Source organism: Vicugna pacos, chromosome 11 (genome assembly GCF_048564905.1).
Source record: "Vicugna pacos chromosome 11, VicPac4, whole genome shotgun sequence".
In the NCBI taxonomy this organism is placed as follows: Eukaryota; Metazoa; Chordata; class Mammalia; order Artiodactyla; family Camelidae; genus Vicugna; species Vicugna pacos.
The window spans coordinates 27,389,809-27,407,397 of NC_132997.1; the positions used below are offsets into that span (position 1 = coordinate 27,389,809).

At 45.6% G+C, this 17,589-nt stretch overlaps 1 protein-coding gene and 1 long non-coding RNA gene across 2 annotated transcripts in view; one reads left to right on the forward strand and one right to left on the reverse strand.

Moving 5' to 3' along the window:
• GALNT2 (polypeptide N-acetylgalactosaminyltransferase 2) overlaps positions 1-17,589 on the reverse strand; it is a 185,992-nt gene that overhangs the window by 28,927 nt on the left and 139,476 nt on the right. The window contains exons 4-7 of the mRNA XM_072970972.1: positions 7,835-7,933; positions 7,513-7,580; positions 7,210-7,275; positions 149-270 (exon numbers count right to left, since the gene is read on the reverse strand). Coding sequence (XP_072827073.1) covers positions 149-270; positions 7,210-7,275; positions 7,513-7,580; positions 7,835-7,933 — 355 coding nt within the window. The remainder of the gene's footprint in view (positions 1-148; positions 271-7,209; positions 7,276-7,512; positions 7,581-7,834; positions 7,934-17,589) is intronic.
• On the forward strand, positions 2,507-12,632 carry LOC140699236 (uncharacterized). The gene is made up of 2 exons (XR_012077259.1): positions 2,507-5,919; positions 9,570-12,632. It is a non-coding gene; the product is annotated as an uncharacterized lncRNA (long non-coding RNA).

The following is a 17,589-nucleotide window of genomic DNA, read 5'->3' on the forward strand; positions in this document are numbered from 1 at the left end:
ACCAGCCTCTGCGGACCCTCACCTCCTACTTGCCAAATGATTATTTTCCCTACAAAGAGATTTCCTACAGTGGATACCGTGCTCTTAAAAACACCCCGGAAGCACTGTCCCCTCTCCCACGTCACGAAGACATCGGGGTCCACCTCACCTCGGCCACCCTCTCCAGGAGGGGCTCCAGCCAGTGCTCGTTGCACTCACAGTGGCTGTCCAGGAACGTCAGCACCTTGGCCTGGGCCGCGTCGGCCCCCCGCACCCGTGAGCGCATCAGGCCTGGGGAGCAAGTTCCAAAGCACATCAGGGGAGAAGACCTCGGGTTCCCAAGAAAAAGGGACACCCAGCACCTCCTTGGCCACCTCCCCACTCATCCCTCTTGCCGGGCATAGAGTTCATCGCGAACTTGAACTTGAGTGGTGGGATTAGCACTGCCCTTCAGTAACCGAGATAACAGTCCTGCCAGGACTTTTTTTACGTTCACTGGATGACTAAGAAGACGACTTGGGACGAGGGCCTTCCGCAGAGGGCCTTTGCATAATCGAAGTCTCCTTTATCAAGGAACTGAAATGTGCAATTTTTAAAACCACTTTCCTCGGACACAGCGGTAGAGTTTTCTAATTAACGGGGAGAAGGAACGTGTCACCCAGACGCTTCAAGTACTGATGGCGCCAATTTTAATGACGATAATTTAATGACAACAGCGTTGCTGATGCCTTTGCCTTCTACAACTTACCACAAGCTGAATGAACATAAATGACACAGCCCAGTTGTCTGGTTTTGCCAAACGAAATGAGTTACGCTACTGGCCAAATTACACAACTCACCCTTGTGATCTGTCGTTAAAAAACATTTTTTAATTATTGCACAAAGTTTTAGCATAAATAATATATTTACACTAGACGGTGTGGTCATAAGTGGCTTCTGCTATGCATGCAGGGCTTTAAATGTGGAATATGATGCGATTATTCACAACCAGTGAGGACAAGGGTTCTAAATTCTTCACACACAGTGGTCAAAATGGGTTTTCAATGATTCTTAAAAAGCTGCAGGCTAGAGCAGGAAAAAAAGGCAAAAGATTTCCAGTTTTGCGATTATAAAATAGCTCGTATTAGGCAAACCCTTACTCAGAGGACAAGTACATACCCTGAGCAAAACAGAAGTGCAACTGTTGGAAAGAGACAGAGTAGCCAGAAGCAGGCAGAAACGAGAGGGCTTTCAACCCTTCAAGGAAGAAAATCACACGGAGGGAAATCCAGGTTTGGACGGCATTTCCCCTGACATTATTCTCCAATCCACTCCAGTGCAGCCTTTGTGGCTTGAGGTGTCAGAGGATAGAGTTTGGGGTTTCTAGAGTGGCTGGAGACAGGAAGAGATCCTGGAAAGAAGGTAAACCCCAAATCTGGTGAGAACCCCCCCCTTAAATCCTTGGCTGACTCTTGAACCCGCAGGTCCAAGGAGTCCATGGAAAGAAACAGCCAGAAGCAGAAAGAACTGAGATTTCAGCTGGTATCAGGGATGCAATGTTTGGCACTTGAGTTCTGCCAAATTAGAAGGGCCTGGTGAACGCCTCAGTTCTACAGAAACTCCACAAGGAACACATTTAGGAATAGAGATTGTGTCTCAGGAATAAGGGACTCACCCAAGATGTACTCATTCTAGAAAAGTACAAAGACAGGCCTACACAAGTTCAAGGTCACTGAGCTTTAATTGCCCCATATAACAAAGATCAAGACTCTTTAGAGAAAGACCACAGAATCCAGTATCTCTACAAAAAACCAGTCACAATATCCAATATAAAATTTAAAAATTAGCAGACATGAAAAGAGAAAAATGTAATCCATACCCAAGAGAAAAAAATCAATAGAAATGACTCACATGTTGAAATTAACAGACAAGGATTTTAGAGCAGCTATCATAATAACTATGCCCAAAAACTTCAAGGAAATGATGACTGTAATGAGGAAACAGATGGGGGATCTCAGCAGAGAAATGAAAACTTTAAGAATTAAACGGATATTCCAGAACTGAAAACTACAATTATCTGAAATGAAAAATTCACTGACTGGGTTTAATAGCAGATTACGGATGTCAGAAGGACCAGTGAACTTGAAGATGCTTCAGTAGAAACTGATCTATCTGGTGAACATAAAGGAAAAATACTGAAAGAGAAAAAAAGCTTAAGTAATCAATGGACAGTAAGTGGTATAACATATGTGATATGTGTACTCAGAGGCCAAGAACGAGCAGTCTGCCCCACTCCAGGGCAACCCCACACGTCCAAGAATGAAGCAGAAAAAAATGCATGAAGAAGTAAAAGGCCAACAGTGTCCCAAATTTGGTGGAAAACATCAATTTACATATTCAAAGGGATCAGCAAACCTGGAGCAGAATAAATACAAATCAAATCAAATCTAGTCAAACTGCTAAAAACCAAAGACAAAGAGACCATCTGGAGAGGAGGGGTGGGGGAGGGGCAGAGGAAGGGTGGGGCCATGGCCCCGGAGCTGGGGATAACAAGAGACAATCTGGAAATCAGCCAGAGGAAACAATCTGTAACACACAAGAAATCAACTATAGAGATGACAGCCACATTTTAAACATGAAAATAGAGGCCAGAAGACACTGCAATGACATTTTAAAACTGCTGAAAGAGAAACAAATGGTCAACTCAGAATTCTATTCAGAGAAAATATTCTTCACTAATGAAGGAGAAAATGGGCTTTTCTGATAAATAGAAGTTGAGAGATTTTATTGCCTACAAGAAAAAATAAAATTCTAAAGGTCCTCTGGGCTAAAGGGAAATGACACTAGATGGGAACTTGAATCTATGTAAAGGAATGAGGATCCCAGAAATTAAAAATACAAGGATAAATTCTGCAGTCCATTTATATATTCTAATTTTTTATACGACAACTGATTATTTAAAGCAAACATTTTAACACTGCACTGTGGGGTTTAAAACATATAATAACAACACATGATGAAAAACACATGATGACAAAGATACACAAGACAGTAATAGAAATGGAAATAAACTGTTGCAAGGTTCTTACACTTTATGTAAAGTGGTATGGACTCTAAATAGACTGTTACAAGTTAAAGATGCATATTGTGACCCTCAGAGCAACCGCTGAAAGAAATGTAGAACTAAAAAGCTACAAGAAGAATGAAAATGGAACAAACTCACACAAGAATAATTTCAAAGTATATTACAAAGCTATAGTAATCAAAACGGTATGGCATTGGCATAAAAACAGACACACAGATCAATGGGATAGAATGGAGAGCCCAGAAATAAACACAAACATATGTGGCCGTTAATTTACAACAAAGGAGCCAAGAATAGACAATGGGGAAAATATAGTCTCTTCAATAAAGAGTGTTGGGAAAACTGGACAGCAAGATGCAAAAGAATGAAACTGGACCCTACCTTACACCACACACAAAATCAAAATGGATTAAAAGCTTGAATGGTAAGACCTGAAACCATAAAATGTCTAGAAGGAAACAGAGGTAAGTTCCTTGACATCTGTGGCAGCAATAAGTTTTTGAATTTGACACCAAAACAAAGGCAGTAAAAGCAAAAATAAAAAGGGACTACATCAAACTAAAAAGCTTCTGCACAGCAACATCCAAAAAACTATTCACAAAATGAAAAGGCAACCTATGGAATAGGAGAAAATATTTGCAAATCGTGTAAGTGATAAAGGATTAATATCCAAAATATATAAAGAACTCATATGACTCAATAGGGCAAAAAAAAAAAATCCAATTAAAAAACAGAGGAATTGATAAGATATTTTTCCAAAGAAGACACACAGATGGCTAGCATGCACATAAAAAGGGTGTTTAACATCACTAACCATCAGGAAATGCAAATCAAAACCACAATGAGATACCACCTCGCCCCTGTAAGCATGGCTGTCATCAAAAAGACAAGAGATGACAAGTTCTGGTGAAGATGTAGAGAAAAGGGAACTCTTCTGCACTGATGGTGGGAATGTAAATTGGTGTAGCCACTATGGAGAACAGTACTGGGGGGGGCTTCAAAAATCTAAAGCAGAACTACCATATGATCCAGCAATTCCAAGGAAGTGAAATAATTATCTCAAAGAGATATCTGCAGCCCATGTTCACTGCAGCATTATTTATAACAGCCAAGACATGGAAGCAACCAAATGTCCACAGATGGATGAATGGATAAAGAAAATGTGATACACAGACACACACAGAGGAATACTATTCAGCCATAAATAAGAAAGAAATCCTTCCGTTTGCAGTGATAACGTGGATGGGCCTTGAGGGCATTATGCTACGTGAATAAGTCAGACAGAGAAAGAAAAATACTGTATGATCTCACTTATATGTAGAATCTTAAAAAAAAAAACGCATAGATACAGAGAACAGATTGGCGGTTGCCAGAGGAAGGGCGTGGGGGAAATGGGTGAAGGTGGTCAAAAGGTACAAACTTCCAGTTACAAGATAAATAAGTCCTGGGGATGTAGTATACAGCATGGTGACAGTAGTTAACAATACTCTATTGTATTTTGGAAGTTGCCAAGAGAGTAGATCTTAAAAGTTCTCATCACAAGAAAAAAAAAATTTGTAACCGTGAGGTGATGGATATTAACTAACCTTGTGGTGGTGATTCCTTCACAGTATATATATACACATCAAATCATTATGTTGTACGCCCCATAGAATACAATGTTATAGATCAACTATATCTCAATAAACTGGAAAAATCAATTAATTAGGCAGAATAGTAGGAACAGAGGAATAAAAAGCACAGACCATCATTCTAAGTGAAATAAGCCAGACAGAGAAAGAAAAATGCCACATGATACCACTCATATGTGGAATCTAAAAAAAAAAAAAAAAGAAAAAGAAAAAGAAAAAAGAAGACACTAATGAATTCATCTAAAGACAGAAACAGATTCACAAACATAGTAAACAATCTCATGATTACTGGGGGAAAGGGATAAACTGAGTTCGAGATGTGTAAATACTAGCTACTATATATAAAATAGATAAAAACAAGTTTCTTCTGTGTAGCACAGGGAACTATACACAGTATCTTGTAGTAACCTACAACGGAAAAGAATATGAAAACAATGATATGTATGTGTATGTATGCCTGAAACATTATGCTGCACACCAGAAACTGACACACAGTAACAGACTATATACTTCAATTAATAAAAAAAGCACAGGAGACAAACAGAGAACTTGGCCTATAAACTTGGTTCCAACCCCACTAGTCATTAAATAGGTGGCTGACGTTGAGAAATTAGTTGTCACTAAATGGCTGGATGATCTTGAGAAAGCCACTTAAACTCTTCGGGCTTTAATATTTCCATCTGTAAAAGGAGAAGGACTGGTTTTCAACTTTCAAAGTGTATCAGTATCACCCAAGCAGCTTTCAAGATGCAGATGTCCTGGCCCTACCCCTAAAAATTCAAAAGTATTTCTTCAGTTGTGGGCAGGATCAAGCCTGGCCGTCTTTTAACTTCCCTAGGTGATTATAATAATTAGCCAGATTAAGATGGGTGGCACAACGAAATCCCCAGCACTAAATGAGCCCAAGGCTGCTCCTTCACTATCATGTTTTATGCCACTGATTTTCCACTAAATGAGCCCAAGGCTGCTCCTTCACTATCATGTTTTATGCCACTGATTTTCTCCGATCTACCGGTATCTCTATGAGCACTTGTGCGTATGTTGAAAAAATGGGTAAACACACACACACACGCACAGGCATGCATTTGTGTGTGTGCGTCTTCTCACTGAACCGTCACATTTCTTCACCTGTTCCATCAGGCCTCCCGTGATCTGGCTTCCCACAACTGCCCCTCCTCATTCCTTCCCAAACAACGCATCCATGTGGGTTCTTCCCCGAATGAACAGCCTAACTTAAAGCAAATGGTAAGTTTATATTCAGAAGCATTGCTTTTGATTGCTAAGCAGGTTAAAGGCACTCTTTGATAAGGCTAGCAAGTGATTTGTTAGTTACAAAATGCCAACGTGAAAAATGTCTTTTTTTTCCTCCTCCTCCTTTTTTTTTTTTTACCCCTGTGCCAACAGACACTTTGGTTTGAATTCAAAAGTTACTATGTAATTTCTTTAGGGGCAAACACAACGCGAGACTTTGGTTTGATCTCGAGACTTTGGTTTAATCTAAGCTTGGGAAACAGATGTGAGTCCAGCAAACAGCGCTTGCGTAGAGGCAAGGCTGACCCCGTTGTTTATGCATCTTGAACATCTGGATTGATGATCTGGGTCGGTTAAAACATAGTGTTGATGATACTGCCCTAACAGGCTGAACCGCTTTTACTGACTGATTGGATTCTTGCTAAGAAAAACTGCATTCCTTGACTCCAGCTGGATTGCACCAGGGACCAGCAGAGAGAGAATGTTCACTGCTCAGAGAGCACAACCACCAGTCCTGGGATCAACAGACTCATCTTCAAACAGCAAAAATGGCACATGATTTAAAGCTCTGTGGTTTTCCTACAGAAAGACTTCTCAGGGCTGTGGAGGAACCCAGAATCCAGCTGCCGAGCTCTCCAACAGCACAGACACCCTGGGTGTTAATTACACTGTGATTTCAGCTTCCCTTCCAGACACTTCAAAGCAATGCTTTCCCCTCGGGAGTCTCTCTTCTAACTGCCAATGAAGTGGACTTGATGAGCCCAGCTCCAGCCAAGTCAAGACTGACAGCAGGCTCAGAGGCCGGCATTTGCAAAACCCAATAAGCATGTAATTATAGTGCTCTTCCCCCCTCCACCCCTTTTTTGGAGGGTTCACCTTCAGCTGGCTGTCAAATTTGAATCCCAATTATTTAATCACATGCCTGGAGCACGGAGTCATTAAAGTTCTCATCGCTAAGTCTCTGTTTTTCTTCTAAATGCTAGTACTCAGGGGACTGATAAGACTTCTGAGGTTGCGAAAGAAAGAGAGAAGCCAGTTTTCTAAACACATAAATAAGAAAGCAATTTGAACTCTGGCCCAAGTACACAAACAATTTCAATTAGTTAAGCTTTACATGTCCTTCCTGTGTTTGCTGGGAGAGGTCCCCAAGCAGCTCTGCTAAGGGCAGGCAAAAGGACGAGACAGTTCATTGTTCTTGCAGCGGAAACATTTCTGCAAGTTACTACTGGGCTCAGGAAAGGTCAGAACTCAACCGCCCTGGTACCAAATTAAGAGAAGTCTTACCTTCTCGCCGATCGTTTCTGAGAACCCGCACTTTCTCAATTTTCCCCAAGAGGGCCCCGTCTTCGGCTGGGAAGAGGAAGGAAGCAAAGCGATCTGAACACGGCAGGCAGGCACAGTGCTTCTCCACCACCCACGCGCTGATGATCCCCTCGGGGCACCGGAGAGGCACCCTCTTTTCCACAGCCCCGATTTCTGGCCTTTTCATGAAACTGGTCCTTAGCACCCACGGCGCAGGAAGGCTGGCGCCCGGGAGAAGGGCCCGGCGCAGGCCCGGGGGCGGGGGTGGGACCCGGCTCTACTTACGGTCATTGCTGTAGTCGTCCACCAAGATGATTTCTTTTATGAGGTGGGGCGGGCTTTTCTTAAGCACACTGAGGAAAGACAGAAGGATGAAGCTGTAGGCCTTTTCAGGGTATCACTCGGAGTGGGCAATTCTCTTAGGGCTCCAATCCTGGCCGGAGAAGCCCATCAGCCACTCTTTGTGCTGCACAGTCAGGTGACCTGTCTGCACCCCCAAAGATAGCCCTGGCTGCACTGGGGGCCCGGCCCTTGTCCAGCATTCCTGCCAAGGAACGCCCCCCTCCACCCACCACAAACCACAGCCAGTGGCATCTCCTGGCCTCACCTGACCACTGTCCTCAGCAAGGCCGACCTGGCTTCATTGTGAAACGTTATCACCACGCTGGTGGCTGGCAGATCCACCCGCCACTGCTTCCGCTGGCACCTGAAGGAAGAGGAAAAGCGTCCTGAACAAGCCTGGAGAAGCCAACGCAAGGCCCCCGGTGGCCCGGGCAGCCAGGCCTGAAGGATGGGTGCTCTGGAATGGACGTGGCGTCTGCAGAAGTCACTGGCCTATTTTGAGACACAGTGACAACGGGACATAAGGAAACAGAAGAACACAATCAGAGCAACATTTAAAAAAAAATACTTTTACTGAAGTATAGTCAGTTTACAATGCTGTGTCCATTTCTGCTGCACAGCACAATGCTTCAGTCATATAGGAACATACATATATGCCTTTTCATATTCTTTTTAACCGTAAGTTCCTACAAGATAGCATTTTAAAAAAGGAATGAGTTCCCTGAAAAGTAACATATTGAGAACATCTTTCTAACGTGTTGGGAAAAAAAGCATGTTTCAAAACAGTGAGATCCCGTTTATTCTCACATGCAGACACACCTCTGTGGATGTGCTTTCCACGGCTCGCGGTGGCTATTTTCGAGGGGCGGAACCAACTGTGTGCCGCTGCTCTTTTCTCATTTCCTACTCTGCCTGCGACAAGCATGCGGGACCCTGTGATTCTCTGCAAAGTTGCATCCGGTCCCAGGCACCACCCCACCGACTGCTCCCCCTGCCCCTGGACAGGAGGACGCACACCCCTCCCCTGGCCCGACCGCGTCCAAATGGCGCAGGTGACAGAGGCGCAGGCTGGTGCGTCCGAGGGAAGGACGGATGGGCACCTGAGCCCGTTGCTCCCTCCGTGTGCTTAGGGCAGCATTGAAAGGACCCAGGACGGCTCTGAATCAAGTCGGTTCAGGCCTGCAAACTCCGGGCAGACTACAATAGGCGCGTCTCAAGTCTGGGCCCTGCAGACGGACCCAGGACTGCAAAGGCCCTGAGGGGGCTATTTACAAATACACGACTACAGCTCTAGGCTGATGCTGCCAGAGCATCGTCCCCCAGGAGACGGAAACCATCTGAAGGCGACCAGCCTCAGCAGGACCCATCACGAGGGGCCCTCAAGTCCCTCGAAGGCTCCATGAACTTGACGGACAGACCAGTGCCGTTGAGGTGACGCTCCCAGAGAATCCTGAGATGGCAAGACCCCTGCGGTGGGCTGACAGCGCCTGAGGACCGCCGGGGACAGTCCAATTGTGGTGTGAGTGCGTTCAGAGAGTTCCCTGGCTGGTGAGACTGCTGATACCAGCCTGGAAAAGAGGCTGGGCCGACAGCTAAAGCGTCTTGGCTTCTGGGAAGCAGCTCTCAACCGGTCTTTTTTTTTTTTTAATTGAAGTCTAGTCGGTTTACAATGTTGTGTTAACTTCTGGTGTACGGCATAGTCATTCAGTTATACACATATACATTCCTTTTCATGTTCTTTTTCATTATAGGTTACTACAAGACATTCAGTATAGTTCCCTGTGCTCTACAGTAGGACCTTGTTGTTTATCTATTTTATATTTAGTAGTGTGTATCTGCAAATTCCGAACCCCCAATGTATTCATCATCCCCGGTAACCATCAGTTTGCTTTCTATGTCTCTGAGTCGGTCTCTGTTTTATAAATAAGTTCATTTGTATCTTTTTTTTTAGACTTTACATATAAGTAATATCATATGGTACTTATCTCTTTCTGGCTTAGTTCACTCAGAATGACGATCTCCAGTCGCCCAGTCATTTTGGACCCAAGGTCAAGAGGCTGAATGGTCTTGCCTGCAGCAGGGCAGGGACCATCAGCTGGCCTCCAGGATGCGGTCCCTCCACGCTCATCATCTGAGAGTCCCTGCACTGGTACCAAAGGAGCTGGAAAACCTTCTGTGGGTTTCCAATACATTTTCAAGAACTTGTTTTACTCCTTAGCGCTTATGTGGTTGACCACAGCTGTAAACAATCTGCTCCCAGAATTAAAGGTATCTACCTTAAATGGGAAATCCATAGGAAAAGGAGAAAGATTTAAAAAAAAAAAAGCACTTTGGTGCTCAGCCATGGCTAAAAGTGGGTAAGCAATTCAGATGCTTGGGCAGCGAGTGACCAGGAATTCCACCCGAACGGGATCACCTTGGAGGACAATGTTCAGCAGACACTGATTTTCTCTCCCTCACGACTGGGAAAACTGCTTCAGAGAAGCATTTTGAAAATGAGCAAGAAAAGCAGTACAATTAAAAAGCAATTAGGTCAGATCACAAAACGGGCTTTTGTTTATTTTAGTTATATGGAGAGCTTGATTTTAATTAACCGTGAGAAAAGTATGTAACACAGCAGTGGCTGTTGTCTGGGAAAAGAACGGATTCTGGAATTAATATCAAGCATCACCATGGCTCCTGACGGCTAAGTCTTTCATGACAAGTACATGGACAGGCCAGGGTGGTGGTGTTTTTTTTTTTTTTTATTCCATTTCAAGAATTTGCCAACTGTTAGATTAAGGAAGAAAGACGTTAAGAATCGTCAAGGTTCGACTATAAACAAATTACCAACAAACGTCACTCCCAAGAACTCAATCTGTAACGCTAATGAAAGAAGAACTCTGCGATGAGAGGCCGGTATCCTCTGCAGTTAGCTCCCACTCGACACGGCGGGAAGGGCTGAGCTGAGCAGACTGTGTTGAATGACTTACTGAACACGGGCTCCTGCAGCCACGGGAGATTTCAAAGAGACAGAAGGCAGCATTTTTCATGCTCAAATCATAGTAAACCCAACCGACCCAATCACGTCCTATTCTCTCAGTTTCCTTTTCTCTGCAGGAAGCCTTGTCTCCCACGAGCATCTGGAAATCGTGAGGGGGCTCTGGAAACATTTTTCAGAACACACAGGGCTGCCGCGCTCCCATCATTTCATTAAAATTCCTCTACGTGGTCATAGGGCACCAAGTTTTGCTCAGGATCGGCCATCAGGACGTTTAGGAGGGCTCCCATTTTTGCGGTGAAGAAGGCTGACAAGTAGAAATGGAGGAAGACTTCAGCCCCCGTGAGCTGAAGAACGTTATATGCATGTATATGAATTCAGATCCAACGTCCTCACACTGAGCCAAGGAAAGAGGGGGAGGGGGGCGGCTTGAAGACTTTCTTTAAAAAGAAACAGACTAAATCTCGCACGTCAAGAGCCCTGTCCCTGCCAAGCCGTCTTCACCGCTCCAGGGCTGTTGAAAGGACGCCCAATATAGAAACTTGCCGGTGGAGGGGGGGAGCTGCTGGGGGTCCTCTCAGACGCGGGCTTTCTTTGGGAACTGAGTAGAAGCCATAGTTTATTTGAAATCAGCAGCAAGAAGAGCTGGCGCTTAGCCCTGTGCTCCCTCCCAGACGATGTGTGGAAGCCAGATGATGCTGAGGCCGGGCTTTGGGTCCAGCTCACTTGGGTCTCCAAGGGTCATTCTGGTAACTTCTGGTCCAGTACAATGCAGACTTGGAAAAAACTGGACACATAAGGATTTTTTTTAATCCCCAATTTAGTTTTAAATGTCTCTGAGACCAGATGGCTAGCGTTATCTGAACTCCTGATTGGCTGGGAAAGGAAAGTACGGTGCGAAGGATGAAACTGCCTCGGGGGAGGCTTGTCTCTGATGCAGATGTTACACTGGAGGTTGGTCCAGACACTGATGGATGAGGACACGCACATCTCCAGACCGGGCAGCCAGGCGCTCTGTTTAACAACACGAAAGGCTGGTCCACGGGAACGAGCACAGAAACACGCTCTCTACCCCGCACCCCGCGTGCCCTTCCGCACCCCCACCTAGGCTGGTCCAGCCTGCGGTTACTGTGGTTACCCACTGGGCGACCTGAGGCCCTTCATCCTTCCTCAGCTGTGAAAATGACGCTTACAATCTTGATGGTTATTGGGGAAATCAAACGATGATGAAGGACTCTGAATACTGCAAAAGTCCCTGTAACCCTAGCAAGGGTTAGAACGTGCACGTGGCCGCTGTGTGCCAGTGGGGACAGCTGAGCCTACATGAGCATCTTCTGGTTACCCAGCACCTGGCACTCAGCCCTTCTCTGCAGCCAGCGGGTTCCGTGGAGAGGGGTTTGTAGACCCCATGACCCTTAAGCATGAGACACCCAGCCAGCGTTCTGGTCATTGTCTGCAGGAAACCTCTGACAACGGAGACCCCGAAAGTCAGTCTCTTTGGCAGTGACTTCTTACTGTGAGCCCACAGCAGGCCTTCCGGCCCTGTCGCAGCCTCCCATGGGACAGCTCCAAGGGAGACCGGGATCTCACATGTTTCAAGATTCCGGTTGCTGTCACATGTACTTCGTTTCACAAATTCCAAATTCTCACACTGGCATTCTGGAGTCATTCAGTCTGTGAACTGAGTCTGAAGTCTGCCCCTGAGACATAAACTCCGCTTTGATTTATTCACAACAAAACAAAGCAAAGCATGGGGTGGGGGAGTAAAGGAACAAAAAAAAATTTTTTTTTCTGAGTTTGCAAAGCTCAGAGTCAGGTCTTGGACCCTGACGGACTCAGTGCAGTAATGTGCGTGCTGTGGCCTTGTGAGGGGCACAGCCAGCCAGTGCCTTCCCGGGCAAGCCCGCCGCCACCACCACCATCACTGTGTGCACACATGTGCAAAATATTTCAAACAAAATATAGAGGGCGTTACACAAGCGCCTGTGCTCCCTCCACTCAGCTTTGTCAAACCTTAATAATTTGCAGTAGTGGCATTTGATTCGGATTCTTTTTAATGAAATAAAACAGGACAGACGGTAAATAGTCCATGGTATGCCTTTCGCACCGCAAACCCCGCCTTCACCAGCAGTAACCACCATCCTCAATTTGGCACTTCAGTGTTCCTACGTATGTCTTCAACAAACCACATCTGCACATTTTCACAAATAACACGCAGTATTGTTCTGCACGTGTTCAAGACATGTACGGAGGGCCCTGAGCTGTGGCTGGCTTGCCCTCTTCACCTTTGGGGACGTATCTGCTTTGACACACACAGCTCTGTTTCAGTTCACACGGCCATGTAGCTTCCCCCTGGAGGAACACACACCCTCAGTCCTTCTGCTGACCGTCCGTTCCTCTCTGTTAGGAATCACGCAGCAGGGGACACTCAGCTTACACACGTGACAAGTTTCTCTGCATCACTTGCCCACAGTAGGACTACGAGTCGCAGGTGTACTCAGTACAGCAAAGTCATGTCCGAAGGGCTGTTCCCAGCGTCAACCTGCCCACACGGACACGTGTTCGTGTTAGTCCATGTTATCACCATCCCTCGGCAGCATCAAATTTTTACATTTTGTCAAACCAGACTGGTATAAAATAGCCTCTTATTATCCTAATTTCCATTTCCCTTATTACTCATGAGGCCACACATCTTGTGCTAAGTTTATGAGCTGGTTAGACTGCCTCTTCCGTGAGCTGCCTGCTTGTACTCCTCGTCCACTTTTTGATCAGGTTTTCACCTCATTTTTATTTGATTGCAGGAATTTATATACTCTGGATACTATCCTTTGTCAGCCACATGTGCCCTGCAAAAATTTTCACGTCTGGGGTAGATCCTTTCATTTTGTTTAAGATGTCTTCTGTCAAACATACTTTTTAATTTTGATTTTTTTTTCACCCTGTGGCCCTGGGATAATGTTTAGGAAAAGGGTTTCAAACCTAAGGTCTTGAATATAGTCTTACAGATTTTCTTCCAAATGCTTTAACATTCACAGATGCTTTTAACAGTTAGGGTACCCGTCTACCTAGCTATGAAAATTTTTAAGCATTCTCATTTTTTTCTATATGGCTAGTCTGCTGTCTTGTCTATGTCATTTAATAGTTTGTTATTTCCTCACTGATCAGTGACTTCCTTGCTCTCGTACCACCCATGTATGTGTGGACACTGATCTCTGCCTCCACTTCTGTTCTGTCCAGCTGTTTGCACCTGTCCCACACTGCTCACCGGCTGTGGTTCTGAAGCAGGTCTATGAGCATCTGAAAGGCAAGTAGCCCCTTTGTGCTGTGCTTTAAGACTTTACTGGCCACTGGTGACCATCTGAGTTTAAGGACCAGTTTCTTTAAGTTCCAGGAAAAAGCACTGTTTGACACCACTCTGAATTTAATTTGAAGGGAATTCATTTCTTTGTAACACTGAGTGTTTTTGAATGTCCTTCAAGTACGTTCTGTAATTATCTAATTTTCTCCATAGAAGTCATGCACATCTCGTGTTGCATTGGCTCTTAAGAACCTTACAGTCCTGCCATTCCAGGGCCCGGGGTCCCTGCTCCTCTGACACTTGCTCAGAGGCCGCTGCTGACCCAGGCTCTTGTATGTGGAACCTGCACTCGGCACCCTCAATGAGCGATCTCAGTTCTGAGAGTCTGTAACTTCTCTGGGATTTTCCACCATCAGTTCATCTATATTTTGTCTTTGTCTTTCCATTTCTTATACATCTGTGATTCTCACCTTAATAAGGCAGTGCTTATGGCTGGCAACACAATATGCAATAAAAAAGGTGGCAGAGAGCATCCTTGCCTTGCTCCTATCTTTAGACTGACGGCAACTAGATTTTCACTAAGCATAATGTTTGCAACAGATTTTTTTTTTTTGATGATACCTTCAATCAGGTTAAGGAAATTCCCTTACAAGTGCTAATTTTATGCTATTTTTTTTCCCATGTATCCGTTAAGGTGATCATATAGCTTTGTTCCTTTGATCCACTGAGAAGGAATATTGTATTAATATATCTTCAGTTGTTCAGTCATTCTTGTATTCCTAAAATAAACTCCACCTAGCTATGATTTTTTTAAAAAAATAGAGGTATTAGCTATGCCAGTATTTGGTTTAGAATTTTTTGAATCTGTAACTGTAATAGTAATTGGCCTAAATTTTTCTGTTCTTCTATCTTTTCCCCCCAGCTTCACAGCAAGGTTCTCCCACCCTCATGGGGCAAACAGGGCAGCTATCCCTTATTTTCTATGCTCCGAAGTAGTCTGTGTTTTATGCAAACCCACTTGAGCCTTGCGGATTTGGGGAAGGCAAACCTTTTATCGCTGAAAGGGTCGTTCATGGCCAGTACGTATTCATATTTTCCACTTCTTGAGTGATTCTGGTCATTTCTACATTTTTAAAGAACCATCCATTTCACAGAGGTTTTCAAATTTATTTGCATGAAAGTGTGCTTACATTTTCTTACGATCTTCACAAACTACTTTTGCTAGTTATAGCTGCTCTTTTATTCCTAGTATTATTTAATCATGGTTAATTTTTATCAGTATTAAAGACTTCCATTTTTTGAAAAAGCAAGTCTTACATAATGCTTGTATTGTTTCCTATTTTCCTAGATCACAATTTTTTTTTCTTTTTCCTTCATTATTTCCTTTCCTCTATTTTGAGGCTCGCCCTGGCTTTCTTTTTTGGGGGGGTGCCTCCTGGAGTCACAGAGCTGCCCTATAGAATGAACGAGCGGCTTTAAATCCAATCAAATTCTATCAATGGAGAAACAAAGGCAGTTCTGTAGTGGGGCGAGCGGGAGAGGTGCCAGCAGGTGGAATGAGTACCTTTAACCCTAGGAAAGAGTGATGTGGCATCTGTCTCTGTCCTGTGCCAAGGCACAAACGTGGGGCGGTGCCCCGGGAGATGGATGGCCGAGGGAGCCCCGGGCTGCTCTGACCCCGATCTCTGCAGCAGACTCAGCCCCGGAGAAGGTGCCAGCCTCAACGTGTGCCCTTGGGCCGAGTGAGACAAACCCAGGGCCCGAGTAGGGGCCAAGCTCAGACAGCAGGGCCGGGAGATTCCCAAAACCAAAAGAACCGATTAAAATTGATTGTCACTTCCCAGGCCCTCTGCCCTGCATGCACATGGCGGTGTTATCATGCGGGGACCCTGGGGTGAAGGCGCTGAACAGCAGGTGACACAAAGGAGGCCCTGAACACACTTTCGGTTCCTGTGTCTTCAGCTACAGAGAACTCTGACATGATTTCCTTTTCAAAGGAAGAAAAGAAAAAAAAAAAAAAGAAGAAGAAAAGGGCAGGTCTGATGTTTGAAGGACCGTGCCCTGGTAGCCAGACACAGCGGTCCCCACGGGAGCTGGAGTTTCCCATGTGAGCTGTGCAGCCCGGGCCCCGGCCAAGCTGGAGCCAGCCGTGGGCTGGACACGCATGGTGTGCACTCCCCATCTGGACCTCACTTTGGGGGTCAGGCAGCTGCCCTGGCATGGACCACCATCACCACCCAGCTGGGACACTGAGTGGCAGACTCCCCGAAGGGCACACTGACCTTAAGAAGGTCTGGGTGGCACCTGGGAATCTGCATTTTAGAAGCTCCTTGTCTGTGCTGGGTCCCTCCAACCTACCATGACTACAAAACACAGCACCTAGAGAGGGAAGCCCCTACGGCCAGGAACAAGGTCGAGGCCACAACTGGAGTCTGGATCCCAGCAAGAGGGGCGTGGACTTGACACAGGCGCCCCCTCCACCCCCAGAGCATGAGGAACCCCGGGCACTTCCACTCTGACACAACCTGAACAAGGCGGCCACTTCCAGTATGCGTTTCGCCATGGAGTCTCTGGGGAGGCTGGGTGGTCTGTGGGATAAAATGGGAGTTGAAAATGGAATTTAAAAGAAAAAAGAAGAAGAAAAAAAAAAAGAAGAAGAAAGCCAACAGCTGTTGTATAATGTTCATTTAATTAAAATACACTCTTAATAATCCTTCAAACAGTGATAATGGCACAATACTCCACCTAATCAACTAATTTCTGATCAGTCCTAATAGCGAGAGAGCATATTCTGCAGAGGTCTTTTAAAACGGAAGAGAAGTGGATCCTCAGATATTTAAAGACCTCCGCAGGGCCCATTTGAAATTAAGCTTCTTAAAAAGCTAGCTGGCAGGAGATTTGAATAAGCCCCATTAATCACAGGGGGTCTGTCTCACCCTGAAATTATGAGCATAAGACAGCTTTCTCCCATCCTGCGCTGCTTATGAAACAGGCATGTTCTTTCAACAGAGATCCATTCTTCCTGGGACACAAACCACGGGCGCCTACCTTCTCTACTGTGGTCCCTCTGAAGTTCTCCGATCCCCTGAGAAGCCAAGGGTTCCAGAGGCGAGAACGGCAGTGGATGGTGGACAAGACTCGGACCCGTGCTCCCCGCTCAGCAGACACCCCAGCACAGGGCACAGAAAACATACGCAGCCCCGAGACATGGTGCTCTCCCTCCGAGGAGGGGAACGTTAGGTTTCCACCGGCTGCTCTCGGCCAGCACCGCTTGCTGAAACAGAACTGTTTTTCCATTCCAAGAGCATCACCTGCCCTTTACCACCACTAGTTTTACAGCCACTAAATTTTTACGGAAAACTTTTTCAAGAGTCAAGCGCTATTGAGTGTTGAGAAAATAACAGCCCTGGATGAAGCCAGGAGAGCTTCCTGCTACCTCCACGCGGACTTCAGGCATCACCTCCTGCACACCACTAGGTGGAGTCCGTGCAGAGAGAGGAAAGCACAGCACTTCAAACTCTCCTTCCTCCTGGTGCTGGGGGAGCTGCCCTCTCGGGATGGGGGCACACACTGGCCATCAGACAGGAAGAGCCACGGGTTGCCCCCCTCTGCCCCAGGACACGAGGCACCAGAAGTCCGCTCAAGTGCAGCAGCTCTCCCTCCGGGGGCCTCCACCTTCCCCCTGGACCGTGGACTCTGCTCTGTGGAGAGATGCTCCCTGCTGTCTCACAGTGGTTATCAT